Source organism: Eublepharis macularius, chromosome 19 (assembly GCF_028583425.1).
Source record: "Eublepharis macularius isolate TG4126 chromosome 19, MPM_Emac_v1.0, whole genome shotgun sequence".
Classification (NCBI taxonomy): Eukaryota; Metazoa; Chordata; class Lepidosauria; order Squamata; family Eublepharidae; genus Eublepharis; species Eublepharis macularius.
Window position 1 is genome coordinate 20999792 of NC_072808.1, and position 26812 is coordinate 21026603.

The 26812-nt window shown below is 46.0% G+C and overlaps 1 protein-coding gene across 5 annotated transcripts in view; it reads left to right on the forward strand.

Annotated features, from left to right (window-relative positions):
- IL27RA (interleukin 27 receptor subunit alpha) overlaps nt 1-19034 on the forward strand; it is a 33093-nt gene extending 14059 nt beyond the window's left edge. For 4 of the 5 annotated variants that reach the window (XM_055003561.1, XM_055003562.1, XM_055003560.1 and 1 more), the window contains 12 exons: nt 400-566; nt 1975-2129; nt 3131-3284; nt 4955-5034; nt 7429-7627; nt 9885-10076; nt 10255-10356; nt 12449-12613; nt 14669-14797; nt 15960-16050; nt 16239-16353; nt 18267-19034. In XM_055003561.1, coding sequence (XP_054859536.1) covers nt 400-566; nt 1975-2129; nt 3131-3284; nt 4955-5034; nt 7429-7627; nt 9885-10076; nt 10255-10356; nt 12449-12613; nt 14669-14797; nt 15960-16050; nt 16239-16353; nt 18267-18425 — 1708 coding nt within the window. In that variant the 3' untranslated portion in view covers nt 18426-19034. Of the gene's footprint in view, nt 1-399; nt 567-1974; nt 2130-3130; nt 3285-4954; nt 5035-7428; nt 7628-9884; nt 10077-10254; nt 10357-12448; nt 12614-14668; nt 14798-15959; nt 16051-16238; nt 16354-17363; nt 17444-18266 lie in introns of all 5 variants that reach the window. The other variant, XM_055003564.1, reaches the window with a different exon arrangement.
- The last annotated feature ends 7778 nt before the right edge of the window (nt 19035-26812 follow it).

Here is a 26812-nt window from a genome sequence, read left to right on the forward strand (position 1 = left end):
CTTTATTTGGTTCTTGATGTTTGCAGAATTCTGAGCCAAATGACACACAAGGAGCCTCGCAAAGGGGGCTCCCTTTGGAGGGGACTGGTATATGAAACTGCGTTCCACCTCCAGAGCAATGGAGGGTTAATTTTTTCCCTTTCTTCTGTTACCCTAAGCAAAAGTATGCCCTTTGGGTTATTTTAAGCTTTGATGTTACAGGGGGGCATTTAATATCCATCCATATTGGGCTCCCACCCACAGCTGCTGTTTGCATCTGAAATATACATCTTGGGACCTCTCGGCAGATCCCCTTTAAAGCATAGGTGGCCATCAATCAGCCATTTGGGACAAATGTGCCCTTCTGATAGTCATGTTGGCTTCTGCTTTGTTTTTTTGTCTGTTCTGCTTTTTCATCAGCCACCCAGGTCAGATTCTCCAAGAGCAGGCTCAGCAGGAAAAGAACTGGCTGGTCACTGGGAAAGGCCAGCTGATGCTGGGAGACCTCTACAGCGTGTGGCTGGAGACCCGTGGTGCTGCTGGGATGGAAGCATCCGAAAAGTTAAACTTCAGCCTGGATGAGATAGGTTAGAGGACTAGAAAATAGGTTGAGGGGACACTTTGAAAGATTGTCTCCAAACACCCTTGTGGAGAAGTAACATTCTCAGCCCAAAAAAGATGGTACCCTGCCTGCTTGTCCGCCTGGGTGTGATTGTGGGTCACAAAGTATCTTGAATATGGATGGGATGTGCAAGTTACTGGAAGAAGTTTTCTTGCTTTGGGGTCAAAGTAGACCTCATACTGGATTGCCACAAACAGGGCCTCACGTAGGATTTCTGGAAACCGACAAACATCACTGGAGGTGTTTCAATCCCAGTGCTTTGCCTGTACTTTAGGTAGCTACTGCATAGCTTCTGGGCCATTTAATATGCCATGTCTAATTGCTTATGCTTTGGTTCAGTTCTGTATTTGGATTTCTGGGCCGTTTCCAGACGGCTCCCTGCTGCTCGGAAGAAGCCGGAAGATCGCGAAAAAAACGCGGAAGATCGCGTTTTCTCGCGCGAGATTTGCGCGACGTCACATGACGTCGCGTTTTTTTCGCGATCTTCCGGCTTCTTCCGAGCAGCGGGGAGCCGTCTGGAAACGGCCCTGCTTGTATTCAAATTTCTGCAGTCCATACCCTATTGTATTGTTGCTGAATGTCCAAGCCATTGATCGTACTCACTGTGTAATCTGCCTTGAGTCTCAGTGAGAAAAGTGGACTATATATAATAAAAATAAATAAGATCAAAGCTGCAGGTGCAGGGACAGATACACTGCCTGTCTTCGTCCTGTTACAGAACTAATTGCAGCTTGCAATGAGGGAGGAGGGCATGTCTTTTTTCGCCAAAGCGAGAACAAGTTAACTGGAAAATGAGTTTGCAGCTAAGGAGCCTGAGCCACCACTTCTCCCTTTCTGAGAAACTAGCGACGAGGCCTGTCTGTTCTCATCGGAGCAGAGAAGAGAACCTCCTTCCAGATAACCCCTTTCTCAAGGAGCCAATACAGAACCGATTTCAAACAGAACAGAGGGAAGGTGTTTTGGTTCCAGCCCTAAAACAGGGCTTCAACCTGCGTTAGACTTATACTGGCAGTTAAAGAAAGGAAAGGTAAAACTAAGAGCTTCCTATAGCTGAAGTTCATAGTAACTTGCCGTTTTAAAAATAAAAACATGAGTGTGACTTGGTAAGTTAAGATGTGGCTGGTTGGGTCCAGACTAAATTTTCCACTAACAGAAACGGTGGGGTAATTTCCATCTGTTCCCCTTTCTTGCTGCAGATCCTCAATTTGCCTCTTATGTCGTTCCCCAGGAAAAACCCTCTGGGGAAATGAGTGGAGGGAGGAGGAATGTGCTGTTGCACTGACAGAAGTGCCTTGTGGCGTGGAAAACTCTGTCTAGGTCCATCTCAGGACTTCTGGGGCTTAAGTTTCTTTTCCCCATTTTACTTCTTTCAGTGAAACCCCCTGCTCCTGACCTGGACCCTGTGGCAGTGAGTTCCTCTGGAGTTACCGTGAGATGGACAAACCCTCACTGGTCAGAACACTTCGCTCATCAGACTCTTGACTGTGAACTTCGGTACAAGACATCCAAAGATGATGTGTGGACATGTGTGAGTCTGTGTCCTCTGCCTGTCTTTCCATTCTGCCGTCCGGTGTGGACTGGACTAGCCTGTGGACAGGCACACTGAGATTCCTTTCACACAGGGCTTTTTTTCTGGGAAAAGAGGTGGTGGAACTCAGTGGGTTGCCCTCGGAGAAAATGGTCACATGGCCGGTGGCCCCGCCCCCTGATCTCCAGACAGAGGGGAGTTGAGATTGCCCTCTGCGCTGCTAAGCGGTGCAGAGGGCAATCTCAACTCCGCTCTGTCTGGAGATCAGGGGGCGGGGCCACCGGCCATGTGACCGTTTTCAAGAGGTGCCGGAACCTGAATCTTTTGCACACAACGGGGCTGCTCTTATACTGAGCTACAGGCCCTCCCTGAAATCAAAAGTTCCAATGGAAGGCAAGTCACAGGCCAAGATCAAAATCCAGGATTCCTGTTCCAAGGTCCTAGGCCTCAGTGAATGGGAATCTTGTGGCTCCTGAAAGACCATTCAGAAAGCTTTTGTTGGCTGGAGTCTGCTTTGACAGATGCCCGCATGAGTGCAGTGGTTAGAGTATTGGTCTAGAATCTGGGAGGCCCAGGTTGGAATCTCCAGCCTGCCTTGAAAGCTCACTGGGGGACCTTGAGCCAGTCGCCCTCCCTTTCAGCCTTCTCCGCCTCACTGGCTTGTTGTGAGGATAAAACAGAGGAGAGAATGCTGGCAGCTGCTTTTGGTTCTCCACTGGGGAGAAAGGTGGGGCACAGGTAAATAAGTAAATGTAGTGCATCCGCACTCGGACCTGGCTCGTGATGCTTCTGCTGGGATAAAGACTTGGCAGATGCTAGAAGACCCCGCTTTATTTTTGCTGCAGTAGAAGATCACAGCGGCTGTCCTCCACCAAATTTTCGTTTCTCTCCTAATGCTTGCCGGATGTACCATTGCAGCCTTCCTGCTGTGGAATCCCAGCCCCTTCCTCTCTGCCCTGCCATGTCTACCTAGACCCATCATCCTTCTATTTTCTTCCCAGCTGGATGCGGAGGACGTGTCCCAAGAAGGCCACGAACTTGAAGACCTGGATCCGTTCACGTTGTACGAGGTGCAGGCCCGTTGCTTCCCAGGAGATGGCCAGGGTTTCTGGAGTGAATGGAGCCCTCCCCAACCCTTCAGGACCCCTGAGGCTGGTGAGTGCAGCTCCGGGGGAAGCAGGAGCCCCATTCTCATTAGAAAGAGAGGTGGTTGAATCAGAGCTGATGCGCAAGATTGCAGACACCTGCTGTGCTTTGAGATTTATTGTATTAAGTAAAATATTTGTACCCGGCTTTTCCATTAAAATCTTACAGGTCAGTGAGTTTTTGCCCTGAGCGCAGAATCTTCAGGTTGATTGTGGGGGTTTACCTGCTGCTCCTCTAGAGCAACAATCCCCAGCTTGGTGCCTGGAGGTGCTGTGATACTTGCCGGTGTCGTTCCTGGTGATTGCTTGCTTCTCAGGTCTTGGAGAGAAAATTCAAGCTATCTTGAGTGGAACAGAAAAAACAAGATGGGTAGCTGTGTTAGTCTGTCTGTAGCAATAGGAAAGAGAAGAGTCCAGTAGCACTTCTAAGACTAACAAAATTTGTGGTAGGGTAGGAGCTTTCATGAGCCATAGCTCACTTCTTCAGATGTATGTGGTAGGATATATCTGAAGAAGTGGGCTGTGACTCACAAAAGCTTATACTCTTATCACAGATTTTATTAGTCTTACAGGAGCTACTGGACTCTTGTTCTTTTCTACTGCAGAAAAACAAGGCAATTCAGGTTGCCTCCTGCCAGCTGACTAGCTCAGCATTTGAGCTCGGGCAGACGCCACAGAGAGAAGTTTTCTGAAGTTGCTGAGCTTGGAAATCTCTTCCTGTGGTTGTGCAAATCCTTCCCTTTCTTTGGAAACTGAAACCAAACAACATCTCTTTCTCAAAGCAAAGAGCCACGCCAGGCTTTTCCATTCCTTCTTGGAAGAAAGGAGACCCTTTAAGAGCCCAAGAGGCACCCCCCCTTGCATCGGCTGAGAGCGCCTGCTGGGGGGCAGCAGCTCCCGCTTTCATAGGCAGATGCTGGACTTGGTGTTCTACGATCAGCCTTCCTCTGCACTTGAGTTCTTTTGTGGTAGTGCCAATTACGCTTTCAGAATTCCAGAAGTGCTCTGCAGCCTTAGGAAGTGGCTGGGGTGTGGCTCATGTGTGTGTCTCTGTGTGGTGTACAGAATGTGGCCAGTGTGGCTGATATGTGGCTAGAATGTGGGTGATCTGAGTTCAAATCCCCACTTTGCTAGGTGACTTTTGGCTGCCTGTGCACAGTCGGTCTAAAGTTCATGTACGTGGTGGTTGTGAGGATGAAATGGAGGAAGGAGAACTGTGTGTGCTGCCCTCAACTCTTTGGAGGAAGGGCTGGATAAAAATGGATCAACTCATAGGGAAATCCTTGATTGGGCCAAGTTATTTTACATCCACATGGGATAAGCAGAGTGTGCAGGGTATAGATCCAGAGGAGTTAGCCGTGTTAGTCTGTAGTAGCCAAATAGTAAAGAGTCCAGTAGCACCCTTAAGACTAACCAACTTTATAGTGGCATAAGCTTTCGAGAACCGCAGCTCTCTTCGTCAGATGCATCTGATGAAGGGAGCTGTGGTTCTCAAAAGCTTGTGCTACAATAAAGTTGGTTAGTCTTAAAGGTGCTACTGGACTCTTTACTATTGTGCAGGATATATTTCTGATCTTTATTAACCTGCTTTTCACCTTGACTGTTTTTGAGAGCTTCTGTGATAGTCCTGCTGTTCTGTTGACTCTCACTAATCACCTTGCACCTCTCTGTTGCCCACAGCTCCATTGGGCCAGCTGGACGTGTGGCAGAAAGTTAATCTTCCAGAGAATCCGGAACAAAAGCGCCACCTTCTGTGGAAGGTCAGGTGGACTCTTTATCTACATCTTTCTTTGAATTTATTGTATATGGCCATAAACCTTCACAATCCAAAACCAGTAAAAAACAGAAAAAATCAAGAATGCATCTTCCTTATGACCGATGCACAAGCCAGGCCAGTTTCTCCAGGATTGGGTCAGAATGTAGATTTTTGGAGATGAGCTAAAACGGCGTCCCTGTCTTGAATGGGCAGCCCGTGGTGGGTGCCCAGCCAGGCCACCTCCTGAAGTGAGCGGAGCTTTGGAGGAAGCATGACTTCCTGTCTCCAGAAGAAGTTGGTTCCACAGAGTGGATCAGCTGTCCCTCGTGGCGATTAAAAAGTCCCTTCTGCTCCTGTTTATGTTTTAAATCCAGGGCTTTTTTTCAGGGGGAACGCGGTGGAACAGAAGTTCCGGAACCTCTTGAAAATGGTCACATGGCTGGTGGCCCCGCCCCCTGATCTCCAGACGGAGGGGAGTTGAGATTGCCCTCCGCGCCAAACTGCGGCGCGGGGGGCAATCTCAACTCCCCTCTGTCTGGAGATCAGGGGGCGGGGCCACCAGCCATGTGACCGTTTTCTCTGAGGGCAACCCACTGAGTTCCACCACCTCTTTTCCCAGAAAAAAAGCCCTGTTTAAATCTAAAAACAAATTGGTTTTAAAGGTGGGGGGCGGGAATAGACACCAAATAAACAGTCAAAAGGGTAAATGAGCTTAGCATCTGAAACGGTTTTTTTTTAAAGTTGAAAGCCTTTCCAGGGGAGATGGAGAGGGGATCAGAGCTTTATCCATTATCCAACAGTCATGGTCTGAGCGGAGGCAGGAAATACATAATGCTTCAGATCTACCTGGAATTTTTTTGGAGAATAGAACTAAAGAAATCATATCGAAGATCACAACGGGCAATGCTATAAGACATGCTCAGCAGTTTTAACTTCCCCAGTTGCACAAGGGCACAGTTAAACTGCGTCCTTTCTGTGTATCTAGCTTTTGAACCTACAGTCTGTGGGAACAAAGAATGCTAGACGTGTCCCTAGACCTGCTGACTCCTGCAGTCAGTCGCTCGATGGGCGCCTTCCCCATAGACCTGGTACTACCTGAGTGCATTGTTGGAGAGCATCGCATTGCCTGTGTTGGCTGCTGAGATCTGGGAGCAAATCTCTCGCAGATCTCTTTGCTTTGGATCTGATCTCTCTGGAAGGTGTGGCATTTGATTGGCAGAAGAAAACCCTTTCCTTGGGTCAGACTTGTAGACAGCTGTTTTTAGGGTTGCCCACAGGCCTGGCAAGAAATGTCCTGTCCCTTAGAATATATGGAAATGAGAGGCTGAAGTTTTTCATGGCATGGTAGTAAATAACCACCCATTAAGCCTCTGTTAAAAAGTCAGGACATTTTTTCCCCCAGGCATCTTGGCAGCCCTAGAAAAGCAATTCTGCAATAAATGCTATTTAGACCTGAGCTGAGTGGCTTCAGCAGGATGCTTCTAAAAACATAGTGGTTGTGTTGTATGTCCAGAGTTTCAATGGTCAGTGTGCTCTTAGGCTGATCTGTAGAGGTTTTGTGCTCTGATCTCCAAAGCCCTTGACACCTGAGAGCTTTAACAGAGGCCAGTCCACTCAAACCAGCATTCAAATGTTACCTGTACTGATTACCTCCTTGGGCTAGTGAACAAACCTTCCAAGAGGATTTGCTTTATTCAGTGAAATTCAGCCACAAACATGCGTGTAAGCAGGCAGACTTCTAAAAGGGTTCGTGGGCTTGCTCATTTTCTGAGTGCCCTTGCTAAGATTTGCACATTTCTTCTAGATTTCCTCCTCCCTTAAGGGCAGCTGCCCTGGGACTTCTGCAAACACTGAGACTCCCCCCCCCCCCCCCGCCGCCCGGGTTCTTTCTGCAGCCGTTTGGCCTTCTCTTCCTCTTCAGAGTAGCTGAGCAGCGTTTCTCAGAGTTCCCTGAAGCAGGGGTCAGCAGTGTCTTGCCTGGACAGTCTCCTGGGGGAACCAGTATTGGCCAGAAGCCTGCTGGCCCTTCTGCTGTAGATGGCCCTAAGTGTTTTTGGTGGAGGGACACTTGATATGAAATGAACAGCAGCTGCCCTTAATAAAATCCTGCGTTGTTGGTCTTTGACTTGTAAGCTGGTGTCCCTTTAGCAGTTGCAGGGCAGGCAGAGATTCAGCTGGTATGGATGCTATTATTTCTGTATTTCTCAGAAAAGCTGTGCCTGTTGAATTTCTGGCTTTCATGCAGTGCATTCAGGGCTCAGGACGGTACGTCCATTCAAAAGGGGCAGCCCCATGCATGCCTTGGTTGTGTGAGGGCTATTCCCACATGGGTTTGGGTAGCAGTTTTCTTGACCTGGGAACTCCTATCTCTTCCACACATGTCCCCACTATGTTACAGGCTCTCGATCAAGACACAGCCAGAGGGAACATCCTGAACTATGCTGTGGACTTCTTGGACAACCACAAGACCATTGTGGCCAGTTTAGTGTGCGTTTGCTGCAATGTTTCTGTCCCTGCCTCTGCCAGCTATGCTCAGGTCTCAGCATGCAATTCTGCTGGGAAGACGCCACCTGCTATCCTCAGCTTGGAACAGACAGGTAAGAGGCAAGACCACAGTGCAGTCTGGTGGGGCCCTTTCCCACCCTCATTTGCTTGCCGCATTTCCTCCCGCACAAGAGGAAAGTTGTGTCATTTTCCCCGAAGGGGGAGAGGTCGGTGCTGTCTGCTTCTTACCTACCCACATCCTGCCCACAAGGGAGTCCCATCTGTTGGGGCCCGTGCTCTTCCTGCAGCAAGGAAGCAGAGCAGGTCACCTCTTCCTCATTCTTGCAGCCAGCCCATGTGGCGGGACTGCAGCACTGCTTGCCTGCAATGCAATGAATTACACATGCCGATTGTGTCCTAGTCACTGCTAGTCTGGCCGGGAGGAGTAGCATGCTGTAAATAAATATGTCAGGCACTGGAGAGTCTCTGATTTAAGGCTTCTGGCAGGCAGACACTAGCATGGTAGCAGCTGCACGCAGGAAGGAGCTGGTTGCTTGCTCTCTGCAGCACAGATGGGCCACATGCACCACTGATCAGAGGGTGAGATTGCATCTTCCAGCTTGGCAGGCGTAGGTGACAGAATGGGCCAATGGCGTTTTACCTGCTCCTCCAAAGTATTCTGCCATAGTGATAACCTGCCTTCCACTTGCCTGAGCCTGCCACCGTTGTGTGGATGCCCCTGTTACTAGATCAGTGTGTCTCCCCCTCCACCATGCAAGGGGATCTGGGTTCTAATTTGGTGAGTGCCTCTTCTATGAGCCACGAAAGACAGTCTGTTGAACGAGATCCCAGCAGGACTGTTGCAGTTATCTTCCCCATTCTATTCAGGCCACAGCTTTATAAAGAGCAAAAGAACAACAATTGTTACTGTTGTTGTTATTACAGTGAAAATATATTTAGACAATTATAATTTCACAGAGTGATCTGTGAGAGCAAGCAAATCTAAAACATGAAAATATTTAAAATGAGTATGTGAAAATACAGTAAGAATATATAAACTTACACACAAACACACACACAACCATGGAGGAGGGCCAATAAGAGTTTTACTGGTGGTACACCAAATGAAACAAAAAAAAAGGCTTCACCCATTGTTAGTAGACAATGTCAGGGTGGGGGTCCAAAGTTCAGTGCCACAACTGAGAAGGCTCTCTCCTGGGTTGCCTTAGATGGCAGGGGCACCCGAAGCAAGGCCTCCAAAGATAACCAGAGTTGGTGGGTAGGTTCATATGGGAGAAGGCAGTCCTTAATCTATGCTGGTCCGAAGCCCTAGAGGGCTTTCAAGGTCAATACCAGAACCTTGAATTGGGTCCAGAAGCAAGTTGGGAGCCAGTGTAGAGGGAACAAGATTGGAATGAGATGACCCACTCCAGTCAACGTTCTGGCCACAGCATTGTACACCAAGTGCAGCTTCCAGACAGTCTTCAAGGGCAGCCCCACAAAGAACACATTGCAGTAATCTAAGCAGGGCATGCCCCAATGTATCTATATACTTCCTGCCCAAGGGAACCTTAGCAAATAGCCATCTTTACCAGGCTTAATTTGTTACAGCTAATTGGAAGTTGAACATTTTGCTTGTCAATCCCAATGTGCCGGGGAAGCGGGAGAGGGGGCATGCAAGCCTAACAATCGGTCAGGGTCACAGTGTAGTGGCTAGGGAACTGGAATAGGATTTGGGAAAACCAGGTTTGAATCCCCAACTCTGCCATGGAAGCTCACTCAGTGACGTGGGGCCAGGCAGACACTTTCAGCCTAACCTACATCACAGGGTAGTTGTGAGGATAAATGGCAGAGAGAAGGATTCAAGTCACCTTCTGGAGGAGGGAGCCGTGTTAGTCTGTAGTTGCAAAATAGTAAAGAGTCCAGTAGCGCCTTTAAGACTAACCACCTTTATTGTAGCATAACCTTTCGAGAGCTATGGCTCTCAATTTATATACCGCCCTTCAGGACAACTTAATTCCCACTCAGAGCGGTTTACAAAGTATGCCATTATTATCCCCACAACAACAATCCCCCTGTGAGGTGGGTGGGGCTGAGAGAGCTCTGAGAGAGCTGTGACTGACCCAAGGTCACCCAGCTGGCTTCAAGTGGAGGAGTGGGGAATCAAACCCGGCTCTCCAGATTAGAGTCCTGCTGTTCTTAACCACGACACCAAATTGGCTGTCACAGCAAACTGGCTACGCATGTAGCCTGCTATTCAGGTCCTATGTTTTTAACTTAAATTTTGTGTACACTGATAATAAATATCTATTTGGAATATATTTTCTATTTTACTTGGTCATTTGACCCCTGTGTTTCCCCCTTCCCCAGATCTCCCAGGCCCGTGGGAGGTTCGTGTGCTGCCCATCCGGAGCCTGGGTCTCAACGTGACTTGGAAGTTCAGCCCAAGCGCGGGGGCAGCCCAGCCTGAGCAGTATGTGGTGGAGTGGAGAGAAGAGGTTTCCAGTGAGCTGTTGAACTGGACGCGCAGGCCTGTCGGCTGCAGCACCGTTCTGCTGAGAGGTGAGTGGGGCTGGGGGAGGGGGGCACACACTCGTTGCCTGCGCCCTGGAGGAGGAGATGAAGAGGCAGGAAGGGGGGCAAGGAGCTGGCTTATGCCAGAGAGGTGCTCATCTTGGGCAGTGGCCCCAGGCTGCACCCCTCCTCTTGCTCCACTTGTCTCTTTGTTCCCTCTTCCCAGGTGACTTTCGACCCAAGGAACCTTACCTTGTGTCTGTTTATGCGGTCTATGCTCAAGGAAGCAACTCCTCAGCTCCTGTTCGAGCCTACTTCCAGGAAGGAGGTAATCCTAATGATAGTGGCTGTGCTTGGTTTTAATATGAGAAATGTTCAAAAGGGGGGGGGGTCCTTTTCTGCTACCTCCAGTCCCATCTTGTGACCTATAGTCCCAGCTTGATGAGACAAAGGTGCTCTACGGTCATCCTTCCATTAGGGATACTGCGAGGACTAGCCTGGGTACATGTTGGTAAAACGTGGTTTGAGCCTGTTACTGTTAGGTGGATCTGTAACTGGTTGACAGATCACACCCAAAGAGTGCTAGTTAATGGTTCCTCATCCTCTTGGAGGAGAGTGGCAAGTGGAGTGCCTCAGGGATCAGTCGTGGAACCTGTTCTGTTCAACATTTTTATAAATGATTTGGATGAAGAAATAGAGGGAATGCTTATTAAATTTGTAGATGATACTAAATTGGCACGGATAGCAAATAGTAAAAGACAGAGCCAGGATACAGGATGATCTTAACAGGCTGGAAAACTGGGCTAAAACAAATAAAATGAATTTGAGCAGAGATAAATGCCAAGTTCTGCATCATAATCAAATGCACAATTGTAGGATGGGGGAGACTTGCTTGGCAGTAGTATGTGCATAAAGGATCTAGGGGTCTCAGTAGACCATACACTGAACATGAGTCAGCAGTGTGATATGGTAGCTAAAAAGGCAAATGCGGTTTTGGGCTGTATCAACAGAAGCATAGTGTTCAGATCACAAGAAGTGATGGTATCGCTCTACTCTGCTCTGGGTAGACCTCGCTTAAAGTATTGTGTTCAGTTTGGGGCGCCAAAATATAGGAGGACATAGGTATGTTTCTGCTTGGCTTGAAGCATTAATTTCTTTCTCTTTTTAGTGAACATCAATATCTTAGCTGTTGTGAAAAGGTTCCATACTCAAATATGGTATTCTTTATTTACATAGTCCTTTTAAAAAAAAGTAACACAACCACCTCTAAAAGCAAACGAAATCTCTCCCATGATTGGCACATGTTTTTTGGTCCAATAAGGCCAACAAGCTATATATGTTCTTTAAAAAAACAAACACCTAGCATAATTTACATTGCATCTCACTTATTCTTGTCTGTAATACCATCAGAGAGCAACATCTTCACATTTTTTACTTTAAAAATAACACACACCAAGAATGATGTTCAGTTTCGATAGATAAGACCAACTTTCTTCTTTAAACTCCTTCTCCATTTAAACTTTTTTCTCTTATTATTAACATTATTTTATTAATGAAATTTGTACCCCTTCTTTCTGCCCCAATAGGGCCACTAAGGCCCTATTGGACCCTATTCTTTCTGCCCCAATAGGGCCACTAAGGTTAAAACAATCTCAGAAGTCACTAAAACCAACATACAAATCCATCATTAAAATAATTTAAAACCAAAGCTTAAAATAAATATGAAAGAGGAAATCAGCAGTTAAAACATTGGGAAGGGAGGGGGAAATGACAAACAAAACAAAAAACTCTTCACCCACTGGCAGAAGATGGCAACAGAAGGGGACAAGTGACTTCCAAAGTTTTGAGCAGGCCCTTTCCCAGGTTACCACAAGCTTAATATCAGAGGGCAGAGGCACTCGAAGCAGGGCCTCCAAAGATGACATCTTCTACCATGTCTAATTTTATTTAGATAATTAATAGTTTAGATAATAATGCTTGAGCTTTGCCTGAACATTTTAAAATCTGTTCAAAAGCAGAAAATCCTCCAAATATCTCACACATCCAACAGAAATGTACCATAATAAATAAATGTAGATATGTAGCAAGGTAGAAGTTCTTTTTATTTTCCTTGGAGATAGATCAAGATGGGTAACAGTGTTAGTCTGTGTGTAGCAGTGGAAAAGAGCAAGAGTCCAGTAGCACCTATAAGACTAACAACATTTGTGGTAGGGTTGGAGCTTTCCTTACTCATGAAAGCTCCTACCCTACCACCAATTTTGTTAGTCTTATAGGTGCTACTGGACTCTTGCTCTTTTCCGCTTCTATTTCCCTGTGGCTCTGCTTCCGGAAACTGAACCCCCACTTCCTCCCCTATTTGTACTGGAGTTTCTTCTTGTTCTTTCTAACTCTGGCCTGCCTTTACTCCTTTCTCTTTGCAGTTCCATCTGCTGGACCCCATGCAGTGCAGGACAGAAGCATTTCTTCAACAGTCTCACTCATCTCCTGGGAAGAGATTCCCTTGGCAAATCGGAGTGGGCTCCTCACACACTACACAATCTACCTGAAGCCTCCCACCTCCAGGAGCCCCAAAGTGTACAGCCCCAGTGAGTTGCCAGGAGTGGGGACGGGGAAGAGATGGGCTGCATCAAAGTCCTCGTTCAGATACCTGCATCCAGTTGTATCTTAGTTGCACATAGGACAGCTAAACAGCATTTCTCTGGAATTGTAGTATCATTCCAATAGAAGCATTACTTGCAGCATGCAGCTGGGCTCACTTCCTTGAGTGACCTAGAACTGTTTTCTCTGCAGGCATCTTTCCTGCAGGCATAAAACTCTCTGCTTGCAATGTTCTGTTGTCTAGAGGTCATCTGGGCTATTTTGTGTATGGCCGTGCCTTGATGCAAGGAGTTGGCCTAGATTAGTTACAATTTGGATATAGCAGAGTGCTAGTTGAGTGAGAATGCATTTGTGCGTAGACCCCAAGAGAGATGACATGTGTGCATAATTTTGTGGTGTGATACGAGGTCCTGCATTGGAGTCTGCACACACAAGCCCCTAGACAAACTTGATGTCCAATTTGCAGGTACGTGGTGCAGCCAAAATGCAAAAAACAACCATTGCCGTGATATGCTTACTATATAGAATATTTTATGCCACAATAAAAGTAATTTTATACAATTTATTAAAAATCTCTTTATATGTAATGTTTAAAAGCATATATTCCATTATGGTTACATGTGTGAAAGGCAACACATCAAAAACACTTTTGCAATAGGCAAACAAAGTGCCAAGTGCTAAGTATATAACAATTTTCTTATATAAATTTTTTTCTTATATAAATATAAAGTGCTTGTGCCTATAGATGACAAATTAATGTCTAAACTAGTAACCAATTTTATAATTCAAATACAATCTTTCTGAATGGTGCAATATTTCAAAGTTCAAAATTCTTCATAGGATGATCCAACAAGTAAAATTCTATGTAAAGAGTAATAACTGTGACGGGAAACCAGAAAATTCACCTGTTTCAAATCTTCATCCTGGCAGTTATTAATGTAGTAATAATCAAGTACAAAGATAATCAAGAGCTTCAAAAAATTTCTCAATATGTTCCAACACCATCAGCAGCCATTCCATTTAAGGCAGGTGCAGGGCAAATGTGCCAGAGGTGGGTTCTGTCCAGAGGTGCCAACTCTTGGAAGGAACAAACCTGGCAAGGGCTGGACACAAACACAGCCGAGGGACTGCCTGTCTTGAACAGAGCTAAGGGTTAAAGGGTGGAGCAATAGAGTCAAGGGGCAGAGCTCACGGAAAATACTAATTCATCTAAGTGCACAACTCTCTCCTCCTGCTCATTCTCTGGCTGAGGAAATATGAGGAAGAAAAAGGAAGCACTGAAGGCAGCCAGACACTGCAGCAGGGGTGAAGAGTAGCTGCTTTGGTGCTGCAAACGGCAAGTTAAAATTGGCTGTGAGCCTTAGAGACCAAGCACAACAAATTTCTTTTCTTTCAAAGGCACTCACAGTTAAAAATGAGCCTCTTTCCTCTTCCCTCCATTATATGGAAAAAATACTTCATCTGGCTACTATTTAGAAGGTGGTAGGGGGCAGGAACAAAGATAATAATAACAACATTTGATTTATATACCGCCCTTCAGGATGACTTAACATCCACTCGGAGTGGTTTACAAAGTATGTTATTATTATCCCCACAACAACAATCACCCTGTGAGGTGGGTGGGGCTGAGAGAGCTCTGAGAGAGCTGTGACTGGCCCAAGGTCACCCAGCTGGCTTCAAGTGGAGGAGTTGGGGAATCAAACCTGGCTCTCCAGATTAGAGTCCTGCTGTTCTTAACCACTACACCAAACTGGCTCTCCTCAGATGACTGTGATGCCCGTGGAAAACTGTTGACAGCTTAGATCAGTGATGCCCGCTCTGTGTTGCATCGAATCTGGGCCTGTTGCATAGGACTTTAACCAGAGAAATGCAGGGGTAAAATACTGCTGTACCAGTGACATCCGTAAAACAATGGTGGGGTGGCTGTGTGTGACTCTCTCGTCTTACGTTTTTTTAAATCTTTGCGATCTTTGTCCACATTCCCCATGTGTGACTGATGACTGCAGCCTGCTGTAGCTCACACTCTCCTTTTCCAATTGCAGTTGGTGCTACAGAAAGGAGCTACACTCTCGAGGGCCTGGAGCCTGGAATGCCCTACCAGCTCTGGATGACGGGCTCCACCTCTGCTGGGGAAGGCATCGCCAGCCCTGTGCACCACTTCCGCACTCATGGTAAGGAGGGTGGCTGAAAATTTCCCTGTTTAAACCAAGTACGGCTCAGCCAGCTTGTGGTTGTGAGACAGGGAGGAGCACGGGGCAGCGGGGCTCTGCGGATCAGGCAGGGAAGCCTCCAGCCTTGGGACCAGTTTTCCCCTTGGGGCCCTTGCAAAGAAGAAGAGTCCCCAGCAGCCAGGGCTGCCACCAGGAATGGAGGAAAGGGCCTGTACCCGTTTTCTGTGTCTGGCGAGCTGAGCCAGTAAGCATCAAGCCTGCTCTGATGGGCAGAGCCCCACCCAGGATTCTGTTTCTTTCACATTCTGGTGTCCTCCAGAGGACACTCGGGCCTGCCAAGATCCGGTATCTTTTCAGTGGGCCTGCAAGACAGAGATGTTCTGCCAGGCATATGGTTGAGGCCAGCATTGAGACCCACCAAATCAGCCTCCCTGCTGGTCTCCTACTAGTGGGGGAGCCATATGGCCATGAGCAGTGATAGAATACCAACTCACACCTCCCCCCTCTCTCTTATATATGGTGAGCAGGGAAGGGTGAAGGGGACACTAGAATTTATGCCTGTTGAGCCTTGATTCACTGAGATGTATGTCTGTGAAACCTATGATTTTATTGTTCTACTCGTATTTTATTTGTTGCTGTAACCAGCCCTGAGCCCGCTTGCGGGGAGGGTGGGCTATAAATTAATTAATCGATCGATTGATTAAATAATAGTGCATGTTCTTGAACAAAGTTCCCTCTCCAGTCTGCATAGCCCAATCCTGCAATTTGATTCTTTATATATATAATTTTAGATCCAGAGGAGTTAATCGTGTTAGTCTGTAGTAGCAAAATAGTGTGTGTGTGTATATATTATATTTTAACAATTTTTTATTTAAAAGAATTTTTCAAATTAATAAAAAGACAGCAAGAGAAAAAACAACATGGATCTACCAAAAAAGAGAAAAAGAAAAAAAACCCAGAAGAAATTAGGAGCAATTACCACTTTTCTCTGTGAAGAGATATACAAATATTACACACCTTTCCATTTTTGAGCATATACCTGCAATTTGATTCTTGATTGTGTAAGGGGTGAGGAACTGGCTCATATGGGGTGGAAGAAGAACTAGGAACACTCAGTGCATGGTGAGTATAACCTCAATGCCCTCTTTGGAATCTCCTCCAGGTGCCCACTGGCAAATCTTCGTAGCGGTCCTCTTGAGTGTGGGATTCTTGCTCCTTCTTGCCGTTGTTGTGATGCTCATTATGCGTACACGGTATGTGCTACATCCTAAAGGGGTGTTGGGGGAGGGGGTAGTTTGGGTGGAGGTGTGGATTTGTCCTGCAGTGCCTTGCCCAGCATCTGGGGCTGGCTGGGGCTTGCCATAGGCACAAGTTCCCCCTTCCCTCCCCACCCCGCTGAGAACTCATTTGCAGCTCCCGGCATAATCTCTCTGCTCCACAGGGTCTTGAGCTTTTGCCACAAAGTTCTGCCCTTGTGGTGCTGGGAGAGGGTTCCAGATCCAGGACATAGTCTTGTTCTCGTAAAGATGGGGGTGCAGGGCGCAGCCCTTGCTAAGGTAAGAAGCAATTTGGTATTGTGAGGGGGGGGCGGATATTGGGGAGGTGAGAAGTTTCTGGTTCTTTTTGCTCTTGGAAATTCCAGCAAAGTACATGACTGTACTGTTAAAGTTAAATGTAAAGAAATGTATTTATTATTTTTTTTATTTATGTCATTTATAGTCCACCTTTCTCACTGAGACTCAAGGCAGATTACACAGTGTGAGACCAGTATAGTCAATTTCAAGGCCATTTCCATAGGCAAGGCCACAGGGTAAATAAACACAAGTTTACAAAGACATAGCATTAGCAAGAGTTGAAGAAATGCTGAAACAGAGCATAAGCAATTCTAGGGCTGACATTAGACCACATGAAGCACAGGTAGCTCACAGGAGCACATATTTAAAACAACAGCTGGTATGTAAGGTAACATAGTGGTGAAGGCTTAACTCATTAGCGAAGCATCTGAGAGCCCCTCCCTACAATACAAAAGTCTTTTTGAATAATTTAGTTTTGCATCGTTTATGGAAAGCTAGGAGAGTGGGGAGGGGGTCTCCTATCTCCTCAGACAGGCCGTTCCATAGGGTAGGGGCCACCACAGAGAAAGTCTGTGTATGGGCTGCTGTTGACTTCACCCCTGTGCAGAGTGGCACCTGCAGGAGACCCTGTTCAGATGAGCGAAGCTGCCGTGGTGGAACGTAGGGAGGGAGGCGGTCCCATACGTATGCCAGAGCAAAGCCGTGAAGAGTTTTGTATGTGATAACCAATACCTTGAACTGAGCACGGTAGCTGCTAGGTAGCCAATGGAGTGACTGCAGAATGGGGGTGAGGTTCATGCTCCTGCTCGCTCCTAATAGCAGTTGCAGGAATGGGCTTTTGCCCAAATCTTCAAACCTTCCAGAAAGGATGGGTACCATGCATGCACACCTTAACACATCCTTTAATATCCTGGCATCAGACTTACCTTTTTTTTTAAAACAATGCTGTAGAAAACATTAGGGTTAGCACACGCACTGCTATCCCTTTCTAGGGGCAAGCTGTCCTTCTGCCATTAACTCTCTTGGCAAATGTGAGTTCCCCTGACCTGCCTCGTCATGAATAGATCTGCTGGTGAGAGGGTTCCTGTAATGATTTCAAGAAATGGGTGCATGTGTCTTTAAATGTTTGGTGAGATAGGTGAAGAGTGGGGGGTGAAAGAGAGAGATGAGTGAGTGATATGATTGGTTGATGACAGAGAGTGGGCGGAGTGAAGGCAGTTTTCAGTTATTGAGGGAGAGAAAAAGGTTCAGTTAGGGCAAGAGAGGCGAGCTGTGTGCAGCCTGAGGGTGTTCATGTATTTGGGAGGGAAAGGCAACCTGAGTGGAAGCCTGAACTGAGTGTGTCTGGGAGACTATATATTCACTCTATTTGAAGCAGGCAAACTGTGTGCGTGCCTGAGAGAGAAAGAATTGAGAGTGAAAAGGAAACAGGCTAGCTGTGTGCTGCCTGAGGAGTTCTCTGTGAGGGAAATATAGAGCCTAGAGAAAGAGGCTGTGTGTGAAGCCTTACAAGAGATCTGTGTGAATGAGTTTGGATGAAGCAACTAGAAGAACTAAGAACGACTTTTATGTAACCAATACGCTTCTTAAAAAATAAACTTTTATTTTGTTTTGTTATATCCCAGAGTAGCAGTCATTGTTATCTCCCATTCCTATCCTCAGGGCCACATAGAACCACGAAGGAGCCTGACGCTTAAACACGTTACAAAAGGGAAAATTTAAATAAAACATTTTGGAATAATATATTCCTGGTGACAGCAAACCACCCAGAGGGTATAAGGGGGAGATTTAAAGCAAAATCCACCCTAAAGAAAGTGACGATCGTAACAGTTCCATTTCTGAAAATGGCTTGCTGAGGCTTGAGTTTTTCTAGTGCCAAGCTCTGTTTCTTGCAGGAGGCTCCATATCAGGCCCCGGCCAAGCCCCCGGAGGAGACGGACGTTCTTGAAATAACAGAGCCAGCCCCGCCACAGATGATTCAACCTGCTCCGGTGTTTTCTGGTTATGAGAAGCATTTCATACCCACCCGTGAGGAGCTGCAGAGACTGGCTTGAAGAGAGGACGAGACTTCAGCTTCTAAGGACCCACGAGGGACATGAAGGGGACGGAGGGTGGGGAGAGAGTCTTGTCTCAGTTCACCCCCAGTCCAGTGAGTGAGTGACTCACTTCCCACAAAGGTCTGTTTCTCAGGAAACCAGTATCTCAGGAGAAGCTTGCTATGCCATCATCTTTGGCTAGCAAAGGATTAGTCTCTGTAGGGCTGTCAGTCCCAGAGGAACTAACCAAGCTTCTCGGCCCAAATCGGCACGGCTGTGTCACCTTGTGCTGGAACCTTCTCAGGGATATTCTGCTCGGCTTCGGTTGGGGTGCTTTCTCTCCCCACCCTTTTGCACATACCTGATCTAATGGATCTGACATATCCTCTGATGGAAAGGACAAAGCCCTGCCCCACCTGGCAGGTACTAAAGGCTTCCTTCATCTGCCTTGGCTCAGGTTCAGATTCCATCAGATCCTATGAGATGAACGGCTGCCTCTGGAACTGGGGGCCTTCTTGACTGTGGAATGATATGTTGCAAGATGGAGGCGTGCTTTCCTCTTTTCATTTTTAAGGAAAGGTTGTAGAACTTCCTACCTACATGGGGGAGAGGTGTTTGTTACTTAGGATCGGTTTTAAAAGTTTTTTATTACTGATTTTAAATGATATTTTGTTTAACCTGTTGTACGTGTTGTGTGACCAGAAGTGCACTCACCAGGGCTGTGCGTGTGTCAGGTCTTGCCAGGTACTTCCCCAATCACTTCACTACATCACTCTTGTGTACGAGTTAAATATGATTTTATTAGGAAAAATATCAGTTCAAGAAGCTGTAACAATGGAATTGACAAGAATGCCTAAAGGTAGTAAACCAGGTTCAATTATAGGTCACTGTATCCACACACACACCCAGTAGGAAGGAGAGGCCATTGGGAGGTTTTGGCACACATTGCCAGGGAAGAGAGGAAGGGAGGAGAAAGGAGCTCTGCTCAGTCTCTGTGTTAAGTCCAAGGTCGGGTTCCCAGGCTTCAGCAGGAACTGGTAACCAAAATTCCTTGCCTGGAAGATAAACAGTTAGCAACAAAGCAACAGAATACTGGTTTTACTCTGCATGTACTCAGAGGCACAATACTATCACAATCACAATACACCTGAGGGCATGGCAGATATGCTGGAGGCTTATCTGACATCCCCCCCCAAAGAACTGCCCCCCCAAAGAACTACCCAGCCCTTGGTTTCTCTGGGTATTTTCTGTGAAACTGACATACTAATCTAGGGGCATTAACATCAGAAGACTTAACCCATTCCACTTTACTCTTATCAAAACGAGTCCACTGAATTAAGTAGTACAATGCTTCACATTTTATGATCAGTCCATACTTCAAAAGGCATTTTAGCCCCTTCCAGCCAATGCCTCCAGGTGTTTAAAGCTAATTTAACGGCAGACGCTTCTTTGTCCCACGCTGCCCAATGGCGCTCTGTCTCAGAAAACCTTAAGGATACATAAGCAAGGGGGGGGGGGAATTTCCCTTCATCATCCTCTTGTAGGATTATGCCCCCCCGCCCCATCGCAATGTCACTGGCATCCACTTGGACCACAAATTTACAGTTCTCGGGGTGGTGTAGAACCGGCTCGGAGATAAACAACCATTTCAGGTTCTCAAAAGCTTCCTGGCGCTCTCTGGTCCAAGTTCCCCAGACCAAAGTTGGGTTCCTGCAGCTACATGCAGCTGTAGGGAATTGCTGTTGAAAAATAAAGGAGAACCCAAATGGCCTCAGAGTGCCACCACAGGGGAAGAAAAGGCTCCTTCCTACCTCATCAAGCCGTTTTCCAAAATATCGGGTGTGTGTGTGTCTCTTTTTGCTGGTCCAAATGGTGTATTTATTCTCTGCACATGGAGCAGTAAAAACAGGAAAATACCTTTCCCCTGTGCTATTTTAATGCAAGCTGTGTGGCTATGGGGAACCCAAGCTGGGTCTGGAGAATCCAATCCCAACTCTTTAAAAAAACAGCATGTCTAGCGAGACCATTTGCAGTCCATGGCAATGCAAGATGGTCTTTGGGGGCAGTGCCACCCTCTGGAACTCTCCGCCTGTGAGATGTGGTTGGGCTTTTCTCTATCTGTTTTTATGGAATGCATCTGCCTGTAGCCTCCAGTTGGGTCATAAATTATCCCAATGAACTGTTATCCACCTACTGACTTCCCTGCCTACCGGATTTCATGCATATGTTTAAATTACCTCGCAAACAGGCATAAAATGCTTCAGGTGGAAACAGCTATTAAAGGGGTTAGAAAAGTGGTGAGGTGGAAAAATGGTGGGCAGGTGAAGAGTTAAGCCCCCACCCCCACCCCTGTCATTTTCCACTCCAAACCACTCCCTCCCACACTGCTGTGCACTGAAGAAGTGGAACATCATGTGTGTGCAATGCTTAGTTAGACCCTCCCCTAGAGACACTCTTGCATAAATGTCACAAAACTTCAAGAAGGATCGCCCAAGCCACAGGGCCATTCCATTTGTGTGCATTAATAAGGTAGCTTTTCTCTTACTCAGTAACGATAAGAGCGAGAGAGCATGGGTACCCTCCTCACAGACTTGCCCAAAGTACTTGTTTGGGTGGTGTCACGGTTAGGAAAAGAGGGAAAGTGGTTTTCCTTGCTGGGAACAACTGTAGGCCAAGGATTCCCTGAGAAACACCGTGGCAGTCACTTGCCGCCACTCAGGTACTTTCTGAGAACACCTCAGTCCTAGCAAAGTAATGAAGTAACAGGTTGGAAACCCTGGGAAATGCCTTGTAGTGAATGAGGTAGCGCCTAACCAGTCTGGCATATAAGGAAGAGATTCAGAGAAATATCCCAGACAAATGTATTATACTAAGGAAGCCAAAAATGCGTTTATAAAAAGATGTATTGGTTTTTTTAAAAACAAAAAGTGGAAAGGCTGGGTGGATTCCAAAGGGGTAAGAAAGAGGACAAAATACAAGGGAAACGCACACTATCACACAGCACACAAGCACCCAAACAAAACAATAATACTGAGCTAACTCAGCTAAATATATTTTACCTAAGTGGTAGCAGGTTCCTCTGAGCATGTACAGAATTCTTTGCAATATCAAGATAGTGGAAGAGTTCTTAATCCCTGGCCTACTGGTCTTGGGGTCTCCGGATGTTTCAAAGTGGGGACAAAGAAAAGTCCAGCGCTCTTTACAAAAATCCTCAACGTTGAGCAGAACAGAAAAGTGGCATCAAGTATGGAGAAGGAAGAACTCCTTCACAGGTGCTCACCATTTTTGTAAAGAAACCCCCCTTCTGTAAGAAGTTTCCTGAAGCGGAGCTTTGTAAAAGGAGCATAAAATGTTCAGCCAGAATCAACACCTCTACCCTTGTGGATCTCCCAGCTAGGGTTGCCAGTCCCACGCTGGGGGCGGGGGATCCCCCGCTCCCACCCTCCACCCCCGCTTACCTGACTGGCAGGGGAGGAATGTGCCTCCTGGGGGTGCACTCCTGGGCGGTGCTGCGTCCCTGGGCTGATCCAGCCTGAATTGGGCCACTGCGGAGCGCAGGAATGCTCCTGAATTCTGCAGCAGCCTGAATCAGGCTGGATTGGCCTGCTGCGGCGTGTGGCAGCACTCTCACGCTCCGCAGCAGCCTGATTTGGGCCGAATCGGCCCAATTCGGACCCGATCTTTGGTATTATCTTAGACTTTGTAATCCATTTGCTTTGATTTCTTTATTAAAATATTTATACCAGCCACCAAAATCAAATTTGAAACTTATAAAACATAATATAAACCCCTCCCTCTAAAGTGTCAAAATAGAAAAGAGTCCAGTAGCACCTTTAAGACTAACCAACTTTACCATAGCATAAACTTTCGAGAATCACAGTTCTCTTCGTCTGGACCTCTAAAGTGGTCCAGCTTATACCCATTAAAAACCCACCAAAGAAGAGAATTTGCAGCACTTCCTAAACATGATTAAAGACAGCTCGTTTGTTGTCTTAATTGGTCTCCTTGCAAATAAGAGACTAGTGGGGGCGGGGGAATTAGCGTCAAGGAAGATGGCTAAGCGAAAGGTGGTAACTACAGGATCTTTTCCATCAATGTTTACGGGGTCCCTTCCAATTTAGCAAACAAGACTGGTGCTTAAATTCAAAGAGCAAACTTTTATTGAAAGAGGAAAATGCATGCACACACACACAGGGTAAATAGTAAAAATGGTTACATGCAGACAGAGTCCTAGAAAGCTAGGCAGACGTTGGAATAGAGTGAAGGAGGGCAAAGTATATCTACCTATCCTGAAGAGCAGTCCGCAGGGGAAGAGAGTAGCTTCAAACGCCAGTGTTCTCAGCCAGAGGAGCAAGAGGCTTAGGGTAAACCTCAAGGGAACAGTGCTTTGGATCCAATAAGTGTGCTGCACAATTTGAATGGGGCCAGGGTCCCTATTTTATAGGGTAAAACGTGCCCTGAGGTGGGCGAACCCACCTAGCTGTTAGAACAAAGACTCCAACGGTCAGTTCCTGGGAGTAACAAAAGGTTTGATTACCTTGATTGATAGCTGCCATGATGTGTGAAAGAGAATGCAAAATTTGTTCTGGCACTGTGCAAAAGGGCAGTTTGCTAATGAGGTCCACCAGAGCTAAATTGATTAATTTAGTTGGGGAATGTACCTTCCCAGGAATGAATTATAAATACTCATGAATGCTAATTGATTCGCTCCTCAATCATGGACAGGATATCTCATCACAGGGATGTGTTAATTGGGGGTGACTCTGTGAGACCTTTGTTGCACTGAATCCTTTACTGGGCTGAGGAGACTGCAAAACTAATTACCACTAGTCTCTCCGCATTTACATGTGGCATTCCATTCATGCCTGGGTCTCCTGGGTGGGACTCAGCAACTGTTAGCTGGAATTCCCCTTGGCTTCAAATCAAACTGCCATTTTAAATCCAGGGGCCTTGTGATTTTATATCACAGGTAGCCATATTAAATGGCTATTAAAGATGGCGGAGGCCTAGCCAACAGCTTACATGTTGGTGGTAGCCACTGGAGGATAGTGTTTAGAGACAAGTGGTTTGGCAAGGCAAAAGAAACCTTAAAATGCATTCCTCCCTCCATTATCTTTATTTATTTATTTAATGTTATTTATATTCCTCCTTTCTCACTGAGACTCAAGGCGGATTACATAGTGTGAGATTAGTACAATTAGTGGCAAGGACAACAGCAGGCATTTCCATACAGTGTCAAGAACATTTCCATAAACAATGTCATGGGGTAAAAGAATATAAGTCTACAAAGATATAGTATTAGCAAGGATCCAGTATGGAGTTGAGGAATTGCTGAAAACAGAACATAATAAATTCTAGGACTTACATTGAACAACATAAAGCACAGGTAGTATATAGGAGTACATATTTAAAGCAACAGATAATATGTAAGGCAACATAATGGTGAAATCTATGGTTTCTAACTCATTAGCGAGACATCTGGGATCCCTTTCCTACAATATCTCTTAGCTGAGAAAAAAGGCCTTTTTGAATAATTCAGTTTGGCATTGTTTGTGGAAAGCCAGGAGGTTGGGGGCTCTCCTGACCTACTCATAGGGTAGCTACCTCCCCATAGGGTAGCAGCCACCACAGAGAAAGCCTGGGTATGGGCTGCTGTTGATTTCACCCATGTACAGGCTGGCACCTGCAAGAAACCCTGTTCAGATCAGCGAAGCTGCCGTGGAGGGACATAGGGAGAGAGGCAGTCCCATAGGTATGTTGGACCAAGGCCGTGAAGGGCTTTGTATATAATAACCATTATCTTGAACTGAGCATGGTAACTGATAGTAGCCAATGGAGTGACTGTAGGATGGGAGTGATGTTCAAGCTCCTGCTCGCTCCTGATAATAGTAGAGCCGTAGCATTTTGCACCAATTGGAGCCTCCTAGTTAACTTAGATGGGAGACCTATATATAGTACATTATAATAGTCAAGTTTTGATATTACCATAGCATGGATCCAGGTGGCCAGGTTGGCCGTTTCGAGATAAGCCAGATTATCTGTAACCAACAGAAAGGTATGTTTCAGTACAAGGTCTCCTAAAGCAAGAATGGGAAGATTTAAAGAAATTCAAATTGAGGGGAAGGAGATGTAACGGCAGATTTTCACCACTACTGTCTCTTGTAGCTACAGTGTAGTAAGCGTTTTTTGCAGCTTCCTTGTTTTTCTAGTAGTAGTGCTGGAGCCAGTATAACCCCCAGGCTCTTCACTAAGTCTGCAAGGGTCAAACGAATTCCATTGAAGGTGGGGAGTACAATGTTTTTCAAGATCTCTGACTTCCCAACAAGCATCACTTCAGTCTTGTCTGGGTTCAATTTTAATTTTAATACAGGCACCAGGCATTATTTGATAGGTCAAATTACCCATTTAGAAGTACATATTCAGGTTTGTAGGCTCTGGCATGGTTATTTAATATCCAACAGATGCCAGTTCTGAAAAGTCTACAAGTGGAATAATACATCTAAACAGATCAAGTAAACAACAAATAAAGGGTTTTGCTGAGCTTTCGAATTTGCTTCCATTAGAAATTCATGGTAGAGAATAGCATCTCCCACTAAAGTCCGTGTTCTTAGATGGTTGGTTAATTCCTGGGTTTGCTGGAAACAACAATATGTTAGTGACTGCTCACAGAGGTCGACAAAGTCATTGTTGCTATCCCCACAATATAGCCAGCTCTGAAAAATGGAAATGCCGACCCTCCCATCCCTCCATACCAGGCCACAGATGGAGGCCCAGCTAATGTTCTTTCCCTCCCTCCACAACTGGGATTTTATAGAAAGCTAACGTAATTTTTGCCCTTCACAATAAGCCTTTTGTACTGAAACATACCTTCTGTTGGTTACAGATAATCTCTGCTTCAATCATATTACTGACCACATTCACGGCTGTCTGAAGTCCATTGTGGAGGTTGCAAAACCTCTATAAGGAAGAAGTAACAGAATAGCCTCAATTGTTTTCAAGACTAATTATTGCAGGATGGTAAAATTTTCTTTTTAGATATAGCATTTGGTTCCTCTTTTCCTCTTTTCCTCTTTCAAATGAGGCATTCTCTTTGATTAATCATTACATTTATATTGGAGACATTTTTTTAAAACGTGGTATTATGCATCCTTCTGTGAAGATAAAGCGGCGCAAAAGACCAATATAAGTGAGAAGTAGATGCAGAGGAGTTAGCCGTGTTAGTCTGTGGTAGCAAAATCAAAAAGATTGGTTAGTCTTAAAGGTGCTACTGGACTCTTTTTGATAAGTGAGAAGGAGAGCGGAAAATACCCCATCCTTTACATAACAAGAGGAGTTCTGTGAGCTACAAGAGACAGTAGTGGTGAAAATCTGCTGTTACATCTCCTTCCCCTCAATTTGAATTTCTTTAAATCTTCCCATTCTTGCTTTAGGAGACCTTGAGATTGAATTCTTGACTTGGGTCTCTGTAAGGGAGCTAGATGTCACACAGAACTTTTATTTCATGGAACATTTCGTCCTTAAACCTGGGGGACGAGGTGGGAATGATTATCTGGGACTTGGATTGAACTCATCTCGAGTCAGCTACATATAAGATTGCTAGATTTTTGGCTGCCGTTATAGAAATATGGAAACATACTAAAGCAACTGCATAAACTGTATCTTTTTGTGAGTAGTTTCCCATTAACGACCTAAACAAACTCTTAGCGGCTGTTCGAGACCACTGAGTTGAATGAACAGTAATAGAAAAGAAAGAGAAGAGTTATTCAATAGCTGACTTGCTACCAGATGAACAACTAACAAGGCTGTTTCTAAGAAATCTGTAAGGAAGACATTCCCAGTGTTCTGGTCTCTCCTTTCTGGGGGTGGCCAGCATTCTAGTTATCTGGAAGTTAGGAAGCAAAGTCTCCCGCATGGTAAAGAGCACCGTGCTGTGCTCCTCTCCTCGCCCTCCACCCGCCCGGCTCTAACCTCTTCTGTCCCATATGAGCCCCAGTAGAGAAGGGTGGAAAAGATGGATTGGCATGTGGTATCGAAAGGCTAGAAGAGAGGATGCAGAGTGGTGTTACAGGGTGGTTTGGGTATATCATATCGTTTCTGGATGCTGCCGACATTGAGGTTGTTCATGTATTCATTCCTTGTGATATGTGGAGTAGCCACACATGCCAGTTTTCATTTACTAGGCACTGCTTCCCATGGAGAATTTGCACAGGTTTACAATGATGTTCCTTCCAGGGCTTTTCTCCCTGCAAGTATCCTACAGAATATGGCAAATCTAGACTCCTCAGGCAGAAGTGGGTTGCCCAGAACGCAATGACTGTCTATGGCATCTGACGAAGAGAACGGTGGCTCTCAAAAGCTTATGCTACTATACAGTTGGTTAGTCTTAAAGGTGCTACTGGATTCTT